The 19,568-nt window shown below is 34.3% G+C and overlaps 1 protein-coding gene across 7 annotated transcripts in view; it reads left to right on the forward strand.

Moving 5' to 3' along the window:
- Nucleotides 1-19,568, forward strand: part of TAFA5 (TAFA chemokine like family member 5) — a 437,142-nt gene that overhangs the window by 230,433 nt on the left and 187,141 nt on the right. For all 7 annotated transcript variants that reach the window (XR_011806601.1, XR_011806604.1, XR_011806609.1 and 4 more), the window contains one exon: nt 445-594. Coding sequence is in view for 2 of the 7 variants with exons in the window: in XM_072032955.1 (XP_071889056.1) it covers nt 445-594 (150 nt within the window). In the remaining 5 variants the exon portion in view is untranslated. The remainder of the gene's footprint in view (nt 1-444; nt 595-19,568) is intronic.

The raw sequence follows: 19,568 nt of genomic DNA on the forward strand, positions 1-19,568 counted from the left end.
CAGAAGCAACACACAAAGCAGTTAAGACTTAATTATATTCATGATCATGGGGAAGGCCTTTAAATATTGTCTATTTTTGTTTTCCATATACTTAATCATTGCTCTTCTGAAAGATCGTAAAGAGCACACCATTTAAATTTCATTGCTGTAAAAGCAGGTTGTTCCTTTACTTAGCCAACATAAGTAAAAGTAACCTGTGTGACCTCAGCTCTCTGGCTTTTATGGAACAATAATCATTTTCTGACAGAACCAGTTTGCAGGGTTTTCATATGTCCACCACAAAGAAAAATTGTATGTCATCTCAGTTTTATTATATCCGTCAGCTGGCTGCCCATTTGTTGTGGAGTGTCTGTGGTGACATAGGGCCATGACTCTATTCGGCTGTAATAGATTGCCTGTAGTGCATTCAGTGACTCTGGTACCTGTTGCTGGTTCTTTTTCCAGGTCAACTGGCTGCAGGTACATGTGAGATTGTTACTTTGGACAGAGATAGCAGTCAGCCCCGAAGGACTATAGCCCGACAAACAGCTCGCTGTGCATGTAAAAAAGGACAGATTGCCGGTACAACAAGAGCAAGGCCAGCCTGTGTTGATGGTAAGAAGTACAGATCTATTCCATTAGTTTCTGCCAATACAAGAGTGATGTCAATTGGTAGTGCATCATCAAAACATAAAGACTCTGCAGCAGAAATTTTCATGTGTCCCAACTACTAATAGTTATATGGTCAAAATGCCCCAAAGGGCACTAATTCTGTAGATATTTCAACTATAGTTTTTAATTTCAATTTTCACTTTTGTTTTAGCTTGATATGCAGTTGAATTTTAAAGGCATGGTATTTTATTTTGCATGTGATGACAGCATCAACATTGAAAAGGCATTTTTCCCCTCTGCAATATTTTATTCCTTATATTGTTAAACAAACAAGCAAACCACACTGCAAAAGAGCTTCAATGGTTTTATGCTAATGAGAAGCTTATGTCACTGCTCCTGTGTGAAAGTGAATGTTGCTGAAGAAAACACTGATATTGAAAACACCTTACATGTCCAGCATTCCTTCTTTCCTTAAAATTATGATTTTTATATGATTCACTGCAGAAGCAGTGATAACATGCAGCCTGGAAAACGGCTGGCATAGAATGAAGTATGAAAATATTTAACTTTAAAATAATTTTGTGAGAAAAATTTCTGTACTACAAATAAATAAGATGTTAACAATTGGGCAGTCCCCTAGACAGTTCTGCCCTTCTGCACGTTTGTTAGCAAGTATTAATATTAAAAATAAAATAGGAAATATATTGAAATAGTTTGTGTGAAATAGTTTGTTTTGACCTAGGCTTTGTTAAAAAAATTAAAAAAAATATGAATAGTAGTATAATAAATTCACAGAGTGCCTTTGAACGCTGACTGGTTTGAGTCCTCAGATATAAACATTGCTGAGAATACCAGTCCAAAATTTGGTCTTACCAGTGATTATCAAATATAGAAGACAGCTCAAAAGATATTTCAGAGCCTACCCACAAAGATAAATATAGAACATCACGAACATTCTATTTTTGTATTTTTCTTTCAGTGTTTTTGGTACTCTGTAATATAGTTTCTTAGCTGTAATCTCACAATGTGATGCTATACACAGTAATTCTCTTCTTTCCTGCTTTATTGTAAGATCATAAGATCTAATTGCTTAAGAAATTAATTATTTTCTTGTGTCATTTATAATTGCAACTTTAGCAAAACTACTTGTAATTTTTAAAAAATCAACATTTCCTGTTTTAAGATTATGTTATATGGGAAAATACGAGTTTTGCATCATCTGATGGGAATTAGACGCACATTTTTTCCTCATCCAGATATGGTATATAGTGAGATTCCTTGACTGTGACTTGGGTGTCCAAAGTTAGTCACTCTGCTACTCACTGTTTGTCTTGCTTTGAGATACCTCTGGTGAAGAAATTAAACTTCAGATAGAAAATCTATGCGTCAGTAAGAGCTTACTACATCTGGTCCTCTAGTTGTGATACTAGCTTAGTTTCCAAGTGTAGAAGGTTTGAGGTCATTTAATATTTGAAAATATAGTTTTGTTGTTGTTGTTTTGTTTTGTTTTTCATTTTGTCAGGAACTAATAAAAAAGGTCCACTTCAAATTCTGCCTTTGCTTTCAATGTGCTTGGTCATCATTTTATGAAATCAGAGAACTAGATAGAACTATGGTTAGATATTGTTTAATGAGATAGGGTTTTTTAGGTAATACTTCCCATTTGAAAAATAAAACTTTCATGGGAAATTCATTTGAAAAATAGAGTTTCTAATTAAATTATATGTCCAAGTACTTTCCTTCCAGGTAGTTCTAATAAGACCTAATAATACATTTCTTTATTATTTTGTTATTGTTGGGCCCTTTGCTAAGAATGATAACTGAAAGATGTATACAACAGAGTACTTTGCTTTTCTGGATGCTGTTAGGAAAAAAGGCTCAAAAGCCTTAATAATACTTAAAAGTGACTAATGGGTTACCAAATTAAGAAAGCATAGGACAAATCTCTAGTGTGCAATTTTTATTCAGGAACACTCTTAAAAAAATAGTGAAGTTTTATATACCATAAACACAAATTTATACAAGAGAATAAACAAATGCTTTATCTTGTCTGTAATCTGCTGACAAATAAAGCTGGCAGATGAGTTGCTCATTAACAAGCAAATATCCATCTGTGGATTTACCAGGTTCATAGTTTAAAGAATATGCACTGAACTCTTCCATAGTGTTTATATTAATTTCTAGAACGAAGTGTTTCAAACACAGCTACTAAATGCTTTATTCTGGCCAGAACATGAAATCTACATAAAACCTTATCTGAGAAAAGATACTTCTGTTTCTGATGTAAAGTCAAATACTGGTATTTTAGGAACGCAACAATAAAACACATGTTTGTTTTGTTTTGTTTTGTTTTCAGTAAAGAAGGGCGTTTTCATCTGTTGAAATCTTCCATCTAGCAGAGATTTCATTCACTTTTACCCCATTGTCCAAACAAATAAATCCTCCTCTGAGCTTTCTTAAATAGAATAAAGAATGTGCTTTTGCAAAATTTATTTATTTTATTTATATTTATTTATATTTATATACGGATTATAAGATTGCATTTAAGGTTTCATTTCTTCTTTAACAAAGAAGTAAATCTGTTAGACAGATGTTTTTAATGCCAGTTTGCTTTCCAAAGATTTAATTCTTCTAGTTTTATTCTTTATATGGTCTTGATTTTAATTAGATTGTTCTTGAAGTAAAGTTAGCAGAATTAGACGTTAAGACTTTTAATAATAAATGCAAAGGCATTTGCGAAGTAAGCAAACATAGTAAACGTGACCTGCTAACCTACTAACAAGTAAAACATTAGAGAACAATTGCGTTACAATTTCTGTCAAACTGTATTTTGAAGCTGCACTACTGAAGCTGGTACTGAAGTTGTTAAAAATAAATAAATAAATAAATAAATAATAACAACTTTTAAGTGCATCATGTTGCACCTGGTTCGTTGTTTAATGGAGAGAAGTACCTTAGAATACATTCGGTTATGCTGTATGTTTCCTCAAGCTCTGAAATGTGAGTGTCAATTATTGCAGCAAAAAGAGTAAGTAATTTAAGGGCTCTTAAACCTCAGAAGCATTGTCTGAGATTGCACTTGTCAATGTAGCTCTTAGAATAAGTCCTGAGTTGATTACCAAAATCCACTCCAATTTCCACTGCTACACAGCTAAGGTCTTTTTCCTAAAGAATGAAAGACAGTATCTGTCAGATGTAGAAAACTCGAATTCTTAAAAATAAAAATGCAGTGTTCAGAGCTTGGTCTGAGCAGAGCATGAAGAACGTAACATTTCTTCAAATGTTTTCCTCTCATAGATTTACGCTTTTTTTTTTTCTTTTTTTCTCTAGTGGTCTTTATGTATGGCAGACTGCTAATGCAATCATAAAAATATGGCATCAATATTCACCCTGATTTAAGACTTGACTTAGTGTTGATTGTTTCACTCTTATATTCACAAAGTCATAATGTTTATTTGGTGTGGTTGGTTCTGATATATTTTTTTATTTGTGAGTGTAGGTTTTGTGATATTTTGGTAGTAGTTTCCCTGCACTCTTAGTTTTATTATTATTTACAATTAGCATTTCCTAGTCCTTTTCTTGAGATCAAATTCCATGGCAATGACCTCAGGTGCATTACTTTGATAAGATATAATATTTCAGCATAGAATCTGTTTATCACCAGAGTAATTTGCCTGTGTGTCTGTCAAGCTTCATCCGTTTTTTAATTTGGAGCTTGTGAGAGACTGAAACCCTCAGTAATTTGGACTTGTTTTAAAGCAGGTGACAAAAAGTCTTTGATAACAGTATGTGTACACATGCACTCATGGTTTGTGTTCTTTCACAAGAATTGTATCTGTCTGAAAATAAAATTCATTATGCTGAAGTGTTTCATAGAATAGAAGTACCTGAGAAGCATGTGTCGAACATCTAAATGTTCAATAGGTTCCAATAATTCTGTCCGATTTATAGCTGAAAACAAATAGCAATTTTCTCCAGAAAATAGAAACAGTTAATGAGAGGAGCAATGGATATGAGAGAATTAATTGCTTGAGAAAATTAGGATGCAATATCTAATTTGCTTACCTGCATTCTGTGATTAGAAGATTCTCATGTTTTGGGTTTGAGTTCTGGGTACTTTTACATATACAAAGAGAGATGAGAAAACCTGTGTTTTCCCAAAACCTAATTAAAAAAAAATAAAAAAATCTATGAAAGAGAAAACCTATATTATCCCAAGTTCCAAAATTCCTGAAATTCTTGAATTTGGAATAGCAGGAGCTCAGGTAACTGAGTTCAAAATTTCAGACAATTTATCTCTGAATCAAAATTTTTTGTTTGTTTTTAATTTATTTGCAAACATTGTAACAGCATTCTTTTAACATATATTCTTATTTGATATAATTTGTTTATACATTATGATTAAAGTGCTTTCCAGATGGCATTGATTGATGTTGTTTTACACAGAACTCTAGGTCCACAAGGAAGAAACATTAGTTTCAATCAATAATTTACTGCTCTTCTCATTAGCTCTAGGAGTCTATAGGGAGGTGCAGGGTCAGAATTGATCATTGATAGAATCCTAGGTCACGCACTTGAAACAAAACTCAGTTTAATACCTGAAGGTTCTAAAGTACTTTATCCACCCTGAACAACAACAACAACTAATATACATAAATAATAATAATGTCAGAAGGACACTTTAGCTTTTACATTTAGAATATTTCATGTGTTTATTAATCTGATATTTATATTATCTTGTCCTGGCTTTATTGTGGATATTTGCAAATGTTTTCTCACTGCAAATACTACACATTTAACTTTGTTACATGTTAGTTTGAAAGAAGTAAAACCAAACGGCAAATTGTGATGGATTTGAAATTAAAAGGAGACTGGATAATGCTAAGTAGACGTTTTGCTGAAACAGAAGCAGTGTGTCATGCAGTGTGAAAGATTTAAGTCTAGGAGCACGGTGAGACTATTTGCCCCTGAGCAAATGGTATTAATTATATTGTAGTGGTGGTAAAAGATTTGTCTATTCTGCTAGGTAGTCATTAAGCTAAATATGTTAGAATATGTATTTAGCATGCCTTGTTTTTGATGAATTCAAAAGAGTAACAATTTCTTTAAACTGGAGAATATTGTGACTGTAATGAACATCTGGGGAAAAATAGCCTAATAAAATATTCTGATGGTTCCCTGAGGTCTGAAGGACAATGTCATCTTCTTGCTTGTTTTCTTTTTCCTTTTTCTATTTGCATAGAAAGCCCAGGTGTGACAAAATGCTAAAACTAACAGTTCAGTTGCCATATCACAGATAAGATTAGAACTTTCTTACATTTTTGAAGTTTCATTTTCACTAAACAGTTAAACTCATTGAGTAGCTGTTGAGTACAAGAGACCTCCTGTCTAGATGTCTAGCACCCCTCAAAATTAAAATGCCAATTTGTACGTACTTAATATTAATACTAAGTGAAGCCATACAACATAGTAAAGAAATGCGTGTTTGGTGATTTAATATTTGTCTGGGAATATTCAGGCTGTGATCATGAATTTAGTTTCCGAAGAATAAAGCTGTCTTGTTTAAAATCAGACCTTTTAAACAGTCCTAGAACTTTTAGGCTGGTGATCATATTTAATGTTGTGTATGTTGTTGTTAGGATAGAATAATGCTCTGCGGCATTAGAATGTCTTTCAATAAATTGAATAAATAGTATTTGGTCTTTGCTTATACACTGTTATTTTCAGTTTTAGGATACCTTCCTGAGCTTTGGGAGTTTAGTGTGTGTTTTTGTTTTGATGCTTGTGAAGTGTTCCAAACACTGTATATGCTCATTATATGAAATATTTGTTGAGTACTCATCTCATGTTGTATTTGATATTATTAATAATTTATATTTCCTCCTAATTTATATATGCATTAGATACCGTGGTGGTTTTACTCAGCTGGGCATTTGAACTCCACCACAACTGGTCTCTAGCTCTCTCCCCTCAAAGACAAGGGGAAGAAAATACGATGGAAAGGGCTCAAGGGTTGAGATAAGGACAGGGAGATCACTCAACTGTTATCGTCATGAGCAAAACAGACTCAGCATAGTGGAAATTAATGTAATTTATTACCTATTACTAACAAGCTAGAGAAGTGAGAAAGAAAGAAAACAGGGTAAAAACACCTTTCCTCCATCCACCCTTTTCCACCTCCTCCTCCTAAGTGGTGCAGAGGAATGGGGGTTGCAGCCAGTCCATAATGCTTTGTCACCTTTGTCACCCAGCACTCTGTCACTCTTTCTTTCTGCCCCTGCTCCACATGGGGTTCCTCCTACAAGATGCCATCCTTCCCGAACTGATCCTGCGTGGGCTTCCCACATGCAGAAGCTCTTCAAGAACTGCTCCAATATGGATCCATACCATGGGGTCCATCTGTCAGGATAAAATGCTCCAACGTGGGTCCCCCATGGGCAGCAGCTCCCACCCTCCCAACCCTCTGCTCATGCATGGGCTCCTCTCCATGGGCTGCAGCTCCAGGCTGGGGCCTGCTCCTGCGGGGGTTCCATGGGCCTCAGCCTCCCCTAGGCCACATCCACCTGCTCCACCAGGGCCTCCTCCACGGGCTGCAGCATGGAGATCTGCTCTGCTGCGGGACCCATAGGCTACAGCCTGCCCCACCAGGGGCCTCTTCACAGGCTGCAGAGGAACTTCTGCTCCAGTGTCTGGAGCACCTCCTGCCCTCCTCCTGCACTGACCTTGTTTTCTGGTTCTCACTCCTCACTCTCCCAGCTGCTGTTGCAAAGCAGTTTTTTTCCCTTTTTTCAAACATGTTCTCACAGAGGTGCAAACAACATCACTTATTGGCAGTGGGTCCCTTTTGGAGACAGCTGAAAACGGCCCTTATCAGACATGGGGCAGCTGTTGGATTCTTCTCACAGATGCCACCTCTCCAGCCCCCCACTACCAAAACCTTGCCACATAAACCCAGTACAGATATAGATGTAGATACAGATGTAGATAAAGATATATATATAGATACAGATACAGATATAAATATAGATATATATGGATGATATATATATAGAGAGAGAGACAGATAACTGTATTTTTTTTCTTAGGCAGTCAGAGAAAGGTAGCAACTATGCATTCACCAGCCCCATGTATATGAAACTTAGTTTTCAACATGATTGAAAGAAATATTAATTCCTTTCTCCTGTTCCTTACCTCAGCTCCCATATATGCAATCACTACTGCATCTGTACATCAAAAACACGTTACTCATTATTTTAATTCAGCTACCTCTAGACAACTCCTTCAAAATTTTAAATGTTTCTGATTACTGACAAAGTAAGACTATGTGACTCACAAGCTTCCTATTCTCAAGCATGGTACTAGCATGTTATGACAATTTCCGCTTTGTGGGTCACTGTGATTTAGAAATGCATGGGGAGTTGAGTATTGTTGCAGTTGCTTTGTTTCCTGCTTGCATTTGGTAAGAACAACGTGAAATTCCAAATCAAGTTAAGCAACAGTTCTTACCCTAATAATATCATCAACTTGGAAACACCTTATAAGCATGCTTTTATAAGATACTTGTATTATCCTGAATGTCATGTGGGTTAGAGACTGAAGTGTGGTTGCAGAAGAAATGCTGCTGTTCACCCCCAATCCAGAAAATAAGCCATATAAAGCAAACAGATCAGTAGCTGCTTCAGCAATGCCCACACTGATGTATCTATAGGAACTACAGGGAGATAAGACAGGTTTCCCCCTTTAACTGAGAATCCACACCAGGAATAACTGAAGACATGATCAAAAATAGCCCCAAAAGACTTTCTTAGGATGGTAAGAAAAAGATCAATAACTACCCTAAAGGAGTATTTTCAGCGAGATCAAGAGCTAAGGGTTTCACTAATTTTAAAGTGTTTGGTACCTAGACTTGAATGGCTGAATGAGGCATAAAGATGCAGACCAAAATTTTCCAAAATGACTAGTGATTTAGACAGAATAATTAATTATGTAACAGTCAGGTAGCATGTAGTGAGTTCTGACCACAGTCCAGTTTAAAAGCCAGGAGCTTTTTGTTTGTTTGTTTGTTTTGTTTTGTTTTGTTTTTGAGAGGGAGGGGGAAAGAGAGAGAGATCACTGCTTCCTAATGTTTGTAATGACAAGTAGATCGGTAGATCCCTATTGATGATCTACAAATGTTTATGGAGAAACGAATCAAGGGCTTAAAGAAATTAGTTTTAAATAATTATGTAGTGAATTAAAGGATTATTTTCTACAAGTTTCTGAAGGATTATTTATCACAGATTGAGAGGAAATACTTTGGATATAAGATAAATAGATCTGGGATAAGTGTCAATAAAATCTAATTGAAGATAAAATACTTTTCTCAGTCTTGTATCTGTAATGAACTGACCAAATTGGAATAATTTTACACTTATTTTGCATCCTCCTTTGAGTTGAAGCTTGGCATCAATACACCATTTCAGGGTAAGAGATGACTGTCTTTCTAAACAATCGTGCGAGGAAATATTTAGGAAAGCAGAATTTAATTATGTGATTTGGAAGGTGGCCAGGAATCAGGGGTTAACACTGGTACTGTTGCAAAGAGTGCTGTGAGAACTTTAATTGCTTCTAATGCCTTGCTTTCACATTTCATCTGGAAGACAACACCTTCAGCTTCCCAGTGTTTCACTGGATGCTTCATTGGATGGTTCATCAATGCCAGCAGCTTCATTCCCTTTAGTTTCTAGACATTCCCAAGCAGTCACCCATGTAGTCTAATCCTCTTTTCTCTGTGTGCGTTGATGGCAGTTTCAGCATAGAAAAATGGTTGGAGGTTATGTGACATTAGATTGTGGAACAATTTTCTGAGGGAGTGGCTAGAAGCCTAATTACTACAGATGTTTTAAATTGAACTGGACAAAATACTAGAGAATGTATTATGCATTAGCATAAGTACGCTCTGTATCACTGGATAGACTTTTCTATGCTTGATTTTTTACAGCAGAACATTGCCAACAATTGCACTGAAATTGCTGCAGTCTGATTCATTAGCTAACTTCAGGCAATAGGTCAATGTGACATTTCTAATTCAGGAGTTTGGTCACTGTCAGCTCCCTCTGTGGACACTGAGATGAGATAGGCACATCAGAGGTCATGTAGTGTCAATATTGGAATCGCCTCCTGAAAGCTCCTCTCTTTTCCTCTCCTATGGGATTAAAGAGAATATAGGATGAATAGCAGAGTAGGTTTTCTGCTTGAATGTAATGTGTGTAAATACTTCAGGCTATCAGCTGCTCAGATTGTCTTCTGGAAGAACCACTGTCTTCACTGATTAAAAGCAGTTTAAGGGGGAAAATATATATAACATTTGTATTATCCCCTTTGCTTGTCATCCTAGGTTCTAGTTATCTCTGAAAGAAGTGGGGGGGGGGGGGGGCGGGGGGGGGGAAGATGGGCTTTCATAGAGATTCATGTGTGCAGCTGGACTTCTGTCAAGGCAAAATGTTTGTCTCCAGTGAGTGTAGGGGAATCTAGAGAGAGAAGCCTTTATAAATACCCCTGCCATCAATGAGTAAGATAAAACTAGAGCTAAATCACATTTCTAGCGCTATGTAAAAGCATCACGGTGAAGGAGTATTTTTTTTTTTCTTTCTGAATAATCTCAATAAACACAGAGAACTATTAACAGAGAACCAGTATTTTTCATAAAAAGAGAATCAAGAAAGAGTGTAATATGGTTACAAATGGCATTTTAAAACTATACACCACTTTTTTTTAAAAAAAAAAAAAAAAGCTTACTGTAGATTTAATATCCATTATGATGGTGTGTCAGAAGACTCCTAGAAAACGTTGAAATTGATTGCCAAATTAGTGACAATATTAATAGCATTACATCCAGCACCTGGAATATTGTAGTTAATGCTAAACATTTTTGTATGCCTCTTTCAGAATACTCTGCACAGGGCTGATTCAGAGAAAATACCGTCTTTGAAGATAGAGCCTTAGAAAGCTAACTTTTTCAGGTGACAAAAAAGAGGAGTTCCCCTGGTTGCTGAGGGCTGAGATCATACTGCAGCAAAACGTGTTTGTTTCATTCAAGCAATTCAATTCAATTCAATCCAAAACAATCCAATTTGTTTTGCTTAGGACTTACTGTTGTTTTATTTCTACAATACCGTAGGCATGCAAGGTGCTTCATGAGAACACACAGTCCTAGATGGAAAGCAATTACAATGTAATGACAGAGTCCTTGTTTGTAAAAGCTACACGAGGATAAGTATATTTAGATGCTTCCTTGTGTTTATTATCCAGATTCTGGGGAGTAAGAATAGAAGGAATTGGAAGTGGGATACAGAAATTTACCTCTCCTTGTTTCAGAGTATTTCTTTGAGTCTCTCAGTCTTTCTTCAGTTGTCCTTAAAGGGCCTACAGAGGACCTCTGTTCTTGATCATCCGTTTTGAAAGGGCAAGGTTAAGCCCCGGTTGAATGTGTCAGAAGAGGATATACAGCTAGTTAAGGTGGGATCCCAAGGATTAGGTAGGAGAGAAATGAAAAGAGTTGAAGGAAAGAACTGCCTTGCCATAAATGAATGGAGAGAGAGGAATTAGAGCTAGATTGTAGTTAGCAGGAAGAAACATGGTGTTGTGAAGGATGGAAACCAATTTTAATGTGATATGACTTTGTGAGACTGGATCAGGGATGCACCATTTTTTTAAGATAATAATATCATAGTTTTAATGGTGCCAGTTATCTCAGAGGACCTCAAGAACCCCCAGAGGTGTCTGTTGTTCTCTTTCAATTTGTATTTTTGTACAGTCACTGTCTGAAGTTCAGATTTTCAAATGCAGACAGCTTGGCTAATAATTTCAGTTTGTACTGAAATTTGTCAGTTTGTGCTTGACCTTTGTTCATTTTAATTCAAATCAGGCTGTAATTCTCTTGTGATTTCACCATCATACACTAAAAGGTACTGTGCTGGTGTTGGCTTCCTTTACCAGTGAGATGAAGTGTATTGTCTTGCATTTGTTTACAGCACATTGTATTGACCCAGCACATTTTGCTATATTCTTATGGGTAACATAGAGTCTGGCTAGTTTTTACTGTCTTTGCACATTATAGAATCCTTTTGCTTCATATGTTTAGAAGCAATATATATATGCTGGGCTGCCTTCATTTCTGTAAATACTTCATATTTTTTAATAATTGTATGTTTTCTTTCAGAATTTTCTGCATATTCATTACACACACAACACACTTTTTTTTATATAGGTATGTGGTAAATATAAAATGCTATTATATTGCTGGTATTGTGGCATTACATTGTACAAATCGGGAGCAGAAAGGACAAAATTCTTCTCCCAGTGATTAGTGCTTCTGTTATGAAATTACTTGCCTTGTCAAGGATGATTTAGAAAGTAAAAAAGTCTGTAAGAGAGAATCTGGACACTACTGTACAGAATAACTATCAGTTCTAATTGTCCTAAACTATTAATTTTATCCATGAGTATATTTTCCGGGACAAGCCAGAGGACTCAAGTAAGGTTTAAACCAGTGTAAGAAGCCATCCATCTATTACAATGGCTAAACTAATTTATTATGAATTAAGTGGTGCCAGTTCTTTGTGTAGGAAATTCTAAAATTATATTGTGTCCAGCATGCAAACAAAGGTTATGGAAAAGTTTCTGTACTTGAAGCAGTTTTTGCTTCTCTTTCAGATGTTGATGACTATAACTGGAACATGAACATAAGTTTAGATCATATTACAGAATTAATAAAAAGCTTACTCAGACAGAGAGACATGATTCCTATCTTGAAATTCTTATGATTTAAGGTTCACATACTTTAACCTCTTAGTCAAATTAGAATTCTATTGAAGCTAATGAACCTATTTCCTTGAATTTAAATTTACTGGATCAGTACACTTTTGGACAGATAGGTATGATAAAAAATTATGAAATCAATGCAGTGACAAGCTTCCCGTAAGAAAGAAATTTTGAGAAGATATTTGGATCCATGTATGAAATAATTTAAATCCAAAAAACAAAAAAAAGGAAAAACATTTTTCATTTATTATCTTTTTATGACAATAAAAAAAAAATATTGCACTTTTCAGTTTAAAGAAATAATCTTGTGTAGACTATTATTGGGATTTGGGAGGTTTTATAAAAAAACATTAATATGTACACACAGCTACAAAAGCTTTGATCCCTTCTGGATCTAATGTTTTAGATGAACTTGGATGAAAACCAAAAACCCAAAATGAGAAACATATATATGTAATTCAGCTGTGGGATTAATTAAACTTTTTTTTTTTTTTTTACTTTTTACTTTTTCTCTAGGGATTTGACTTTCACCTCCATATCCCTGCAACAGTAATGCTGCTAGATCCCTACCTACATTTCTTACTCTTTGAAGTTCATGATAGTTTCTGAAGTCATATTTCATTTGGACAGAGTTATTTCTTTCTCCCTGTTTGTGTGTGTGTGTGTGTGTGTGCCTGTTGTGGAAAAACACCGGAGTTAACTCATGAAATGCTCACTTTTTCTAGTGTTCATACAGATACCATATGAAAGGAATGTTCATACCATATGAAAGGAATTTCCATAGGTTCCATATGACTAGAGAACTAGCCATATGGAGTAGCTTTTGACATACAGGTGAAATGGACTACATGCGGAAGATGCTAAAATTGGCAATTTGTAATATTTTTGTTCCCGTAAAAAGTTGCATAAAAATATTACTCAAGGTAACATTTTTGTAATATGTAATATGAAAAGATGAATATTGGAGTAGCAATGATAAATTAATTTTATTATGTTGAATGTCTCTTTACAACCTTACAAAGCTGCATTTACAACTTCATTTGTAAGTCCAAAAAATAACTTCAAAACTCTTGAACCTGCTTGTTAGGAAAAAAAAAAAAAAAAAAAAAAAAAAAGATAATCTTTCTTGACACTGTAATCCAAAATCATCCCATTCATCCCATTGAAGTCTGAATGTAGTAGAAGATTTGGGGAGTACCATTGCATAGAGTGTCAAGCCAGAAAGCTTTTGATTCTATTCTGGCTCAGGTTAAATTGTAACTGAAAGTATTCTCTTTCAGTTCTAGTTCTAAGGGAAAAAATGAAATAATATTTTCAATTCAGTTAATGATTGAGAAAAAATATGAAAAAATAAAACATAATAAAATTATAATCTGATTCATTTTCTGTCAGGTTTGACAAAGATTGCAGAATATACTGAAATCTTCATATTCTGATTTTGTTGAAAAGACAATAATAGTTCAGACTGTTTAGTAGTATGGGTTTGAATCTTTTCCCTGCTCTCGACTTTTTATTTTTTATTTTTTTTCTTATAATGCAATGTTTTTATGAGCTTTTCAGTTCTTTTCTTTGAGTTTTCTTATGAAAAGAATTAAAAATAGCATTCCTGATACTATTACCTTTGGATTCATGTCATGTTATTGTAGAGGCCTGCTAGTATGCTCCTGATAGCTTATGGAACTTGATTGAAAGGTTAATTTTTACAAGATTTAGGATTTCAGTTTTCATTTGCTGTGAAAAATTAGGCACAGATTATATGGACTATAGAGATGTTGGTGCTTTTTATTATTTTTTCCCTTAGCAAAGGCTGTCCTGATTTTCTGTGCTTACAAACAGTTCAATAAGCCTAAAAGATAAATTACAGAAAAGTTATGTATAATAACATGTATAAAATTATGTGCAATAATATGTATAAAGTATGTTGTCGGCATAAGATATCTATTATGAAATCACAGCAGGTTAGATACATACTCATAAAAAGCATAAAGAAAAAAATATACGGATTTAAGTGAAAGCAGCATGAAATGCTTGTGAGGTTTATAAAAAATTGTGAGAATACTAGTAAGTGTGTATTAAAAATACAACGTATGTATTTTTAAAAGGCATCAATATTAGTACACTTTATTGTTGGAATTTAGTTTTGTTTTTTTTATTTCTTCCAAGACTTTAATCTTAATATGTAAAACCCAAACCACTTGAATTACCTTTAAAAGATTTTGCCAGTTTCAAAAAATATATTTCTGACTTATTCCTGAGAATGAAGGAGACCCTACTTATTCCTTATCTGCCCAGTTTTGAACTGTAAAGGTGTTTGCAGAATACTGGAATATGCTTTTCACATGTCCCAGATTCATGTCCCAGATTTGTTGAGTCTAAATACTGTATGATAAGAGCTAGAAAATGGGCCCTCGTGTTCGGCAATCTGTAGCCATGATAAACATCTGTGTCCATAATACTTCCATTAATAGGCTGTACTATCCTCATACCAGAATTTCATTACACTGCAGAGGCAGAGTAGCTGAGTAAGAAGAGATAACTAGTAGCTTATAAGAGTTCCATTAAGAACAGTTGTAGACGTTTTGAGAAAAAATGAGGTGTAACTATCTTTGAAGTCATTTCTTGATCTCTGAAAGATATTTAATAGTTATTTTATTGTCTTAATAAGTGGATTTATATATATATATATTAACCATTGCTTCCAGTAGAGTACTACTAACTTTTATTTCAGGTACTCATTATATAGTTACCATTTTCTGGTGGTCTTCTATAGTACTGAAGCAGATATTGTAATGACTACTCATGTTGTCTGAAAATGGAGTGTTGCTGCTGGATCAGTATGAAATATACAAGAATATAAAACTTTCCATATCATTACTCAAAAAAAGCTCCGGACTGGAACAGTGTTCAGTACCATCTTTGTATTAGCTTTGATAAATGCATGTTAGGAAGAAGAATTATGGTCTCATAACAATGGTCTCCCATCATCAAAATGGTGTCACATCTGGAAGAGTGAACTGAAATCAGTTTCAGGGCAAAGGTTTTGACTATGGTTATACAGAAAGTGAGTACCTTTGTAAATAATGACTACAACAGATTCTTGTTGTTGTTGTTACTCATGGCTGCTATGGTATAAGGACAAATAACAGTCTTTTATTATGCTGAACACTATAGTAACTTAAAAGCACTAGAAACTAATAGTTAGCCCCTATTCCGAAGAGCATACAGTTAAATCATGAGACAGATCATGAGAGCAACTATCTTCTCCAGTTTTGTTCATTTCTGTATAGCTGTAGGAGAGGTGAGTTCTGCTGAGAGACAGTAGAGCAAGAATCCACGATGTAAAGAGATGCTGCAGGTAAAAGCTGGGCAGGGGACGCAACAGAAAGTAAGTGTGGGTATGTAAAGAAGCTCAGGCTTCTTTTCCTAAGAGAAGGAAGTGTGAACAACTTCAGAGTGAGTCGTTATACAGAAAGTCCTCAAAGAAAGACATAGAAGGATATAGAGGATGAAAAGAGAATGGAGACAAGAACAAGAAACTAAACATTGTGACTTGGTTAACTAGAATTAGAGGTTGGCTTCTGAGATGAATCAAAAGGGACTGAATAATTGCAGTGATAATAGCACATATTTTCAAGAGAGTAGAAGCTGTAATTAGCTTTGAATTCAGCTGAAATAAAAAGGACAGGTATAGATTCATCCACAGATAGAAACAGAAGACCATTTTTTTCTCATATTTGTGATGGATGTGAGAACCTCAACCAAGAATATGAAAAGAGGGAAATCAATATTGCTATACATGTCTGAAAAATTCCTTACTTTTTTTCTTCCATTAAGCTGCTTTTTATATTTTTTTAATTATTATCTTTTGTAGAAGAAGAATAGTGTTTGTTATCCATCATGCATAGTTCAATCAGATGGACTAATCAGTATTGCAATGAAAGACATGAGGAAACCAGTTAAGTTAGTCATGATGGTGCACCTGCATTTTCTTTATGTCTGGTCATCTTTTGTAAAAGTTACTTCTGCAACCTTATGCCCTTTTCCTCACACACTCGTTAGCAGGCTTTCATTAAGCATTCAATGACTTATAAAGAGAATTTGGAATTGCCAACAGACATCTAAGATGTAGGATAACTCTTTGGTTAGCTAGTAATACTTACTTGCAATCCATATTGGTGAAGGACTTGTATTTTAATTTCCTTTCATATTATGTTTTTGTTACAAAGGGTCTTCACAATTTTGGTGAAAACCTTTTTCTCACAAGTAACTGCTAAGCAAAAAAAAATTCATCAGCTCTTTTCATTCACTTATCTTGGGTAGACTGTTCAGACCATGATGTCATTCTCCTTTTCTTGCAAAGCACTTGATTGATAATCATTTTGCTAAAACCAATCTGAATTAAAAAATAAATCTGTTCCCCATTCATTGGGCAGTAGGACAGTGACATTGGACATAATATTTTTGTAAACATACATCTTCATGTCCCCTTTTCTAGCTCCTTTGTATGCTTTATATAAATTTATTTAAGTTTAATTTTTAAAAAATGTTGATCGGTCCTGACCTTGGATGGAGAATTTAGAGTTGAGAGGATAGAGGTATGTTCAGTGTAAGAATGGGGAAAATAAAAGATGTGATACTAGATTTCTCATGTGGAGAGAGGTAATTTAATAGAAAGTAGATTGTGGTTTTGCCATAATGAGAGAGGAGTAACATATCACATCTGCTTCAGGGCAAGCACTTGCTTGCAGATAACTCAAGAATAGTTAATCAAATGTTCAAATACATTATTACTCATCCTTCTGCCTCTGTCATGACTGGCCAATGATTTTTTAGGAGTTTTAAACTAAATTTACAAATAATGTACCAAAGAGGAATGGTATGTTTAGTAAGGGTCATATATTGCTCTACAGGACAAAGCATGAAGGCCACAGCTCTGTCTAGCCCAGTATTCTACCAAAATAGATGGAAAGTAACATAAGAGAACAGTTAGCATTATTTCTCTGGTATGCCATCTCTGATAATGCCAAAAACTTACTGAAGAAGAGACTGCAAGTTCCAACCTTTTTTTTCCTCCTTTTTTTTTTTTTTTTTTTTTTTTCAGTATCCCAGAAGGCTTTTTTTTTTCTAATCATTACTGTTTGAACACATGTACAGTTTAGCCTTCATGGTATGTTCATCCAATCGGTTAAAATTTGTGTCAGGAAATTTCATATGGTTTCTCTAGTTCTTCTGGTTTGTGTTGTTATAAGAAACAGTTCACTTTTCCTGTGGCACTCAGAATTGTGTGTGTGGACATACATACGTACTCCTCTAGTAGATTAAACTGTTTAATTTGCCATCATAAAGTGTTCCTATACTTTGACCTACCTTCGAACTTTTGTAGTTCAACTGTATCTTTCCAGTTTTAAAACTGCCTAGGTAGTACAGCTTATGAAGTAATGCTTTTTTTGTTTTGTTTTTCTGTTTTCTTTTCCATCCTTTTATTAATAACTCATACCATCTTGCTTCCAGTTCTGACAGCCACAGATCTCTAGGTTGATGTTTCTTTTGAAACATTTCTAGTGTGATTTCCAAATCTTTCCTTTAGATGCTAATAGCCAATTTAGAGTATATCACCGTGTATCTATAGTTAGAGCTGTTTTTTCTATGTGCATTACTTTGTTTTTATTGGCATTGAATTTCAGCTGCTATTTTATCATCTGGTTTCACAGCAGTGTTAATCTCTTTGTAGCTTTCAAAATTTTCCTTTTACCATTCAGAAAAATGTATTTCCATAGTGTATGTATGCACTTCATGGTTCCAGCTCAGCAAAAGCTGCAGCATCACAGCTTCTTAGTTGTCAGACATTCCAACTCATGTTCATCTGTATTTTTGTCTTTTTGTTAATAAAATTGTGCAGGTTTCTTCATGTAAGAAAGATTACTAGGCTTTCTATCCTTGTTACTTTATTTTATTTTCTTCTTTTTCTGTTTTCGTTGTTCCTTTGTAGGGCAAGGATACTAAAAGTAGAGAGATTCTAAGTTCATTCAATATACACAGATAGTATTGTCCTATTGTTTGAAAGAGGGTATTTCTGAGATGGGTTGGGAATTTTGGTCAGAAAATAAGCCTTGCAGCTCTTGGGTCTCTTTCCAGTCTGGTGTAAGTTGTCGATTGCTGTTTCAAGATTTTTCTAGTGTAAAATGATCAGTTGACTATGCTAACCAGTATTTTACTTTTTTACAGTTTTTACTTTTTTCTATTTTTTCCCTTTTTTTTTTTTTTTTTTTTAAGACAACTTTAATAGATTGGAAGCTTGAATGGAACTTATGATTATTAAATGTCTGGAAATTATACCTCAGGCTCCTGATAACCTATAACATTAGGTCATGCAAATTCACAAACAATTATCACAAGACAACTTGCTTACAGGAATCCTTAACTATTAATAAAAAGTTTATAGCCAACAAATACTTAGCTACAGCACAAGTCCTAGTTCAAAAATTTTAAAGTGAAGATGATTTCTTCTCTGTTAAATAAAAAAAAAAAAAAAAAAAGGAAATGTTAGGATTTTTGACCATCAGAAATTTATAAATTGTCTCACAGTTTATGTGTCACACAGTCCAACCTGTGTGAAGTAATTGCCTCTGTAAATCTGAGCTTCTAGCCAAAGTGACTTCTGACCCCAAATCTCTAATATGACACATTCTATTTGAACCAAACTGTTGAGAATAAACAGATTCTTTTTGTCTTTTTTTTTTTATTATTATTATCATTATTATTTTAATTTTTAATTTGTTTGTTGGTTTGGTTGGTTGGTTTGGTTGGTAATCTTTGTGTGTTTTTTTTTTTTATTATTATTATTTGTTTAAAGCAATTTTTTGGACATAATTGTTTTTTGTTTTGGGGGGTTAATAAGAAATTGAAACATATCCTGGCATAAGAGATAAGAGTTGCATTTGGGATTTACTTTTTTAAAACAAACAAACAAACAAACAAACAAAAAACACTTCTTCCCTGCCATCCTAAAGCTTAATTTTTATTAATTTATATATTTTGTATTATTTTATCTAGACTATACTTTTTACATCTGTGTTGTAGAATAACAGCATTCTAATTCTGTTTAAAAAGGCAGTTCTTGTAGATGCATTAGAAATGTTTCATTTTTCATAATTACTGGATTTTTTGCATTTATT

This window comes from Anas platyrhynchos, chromosome 1, assembly GCF_047663525.1.
Source record: "Anas platyrhynchos isolate ZD024472 breed Pekin duck chromosome 1, IASCAAS_PekinDuck_T2T, whole genome shotgun sequence".
NCBI lineage: Eukaryota > Metazoa > Chordata > Aves > Anseriformes > Anatidae > Anas > Anas platyrhynchos.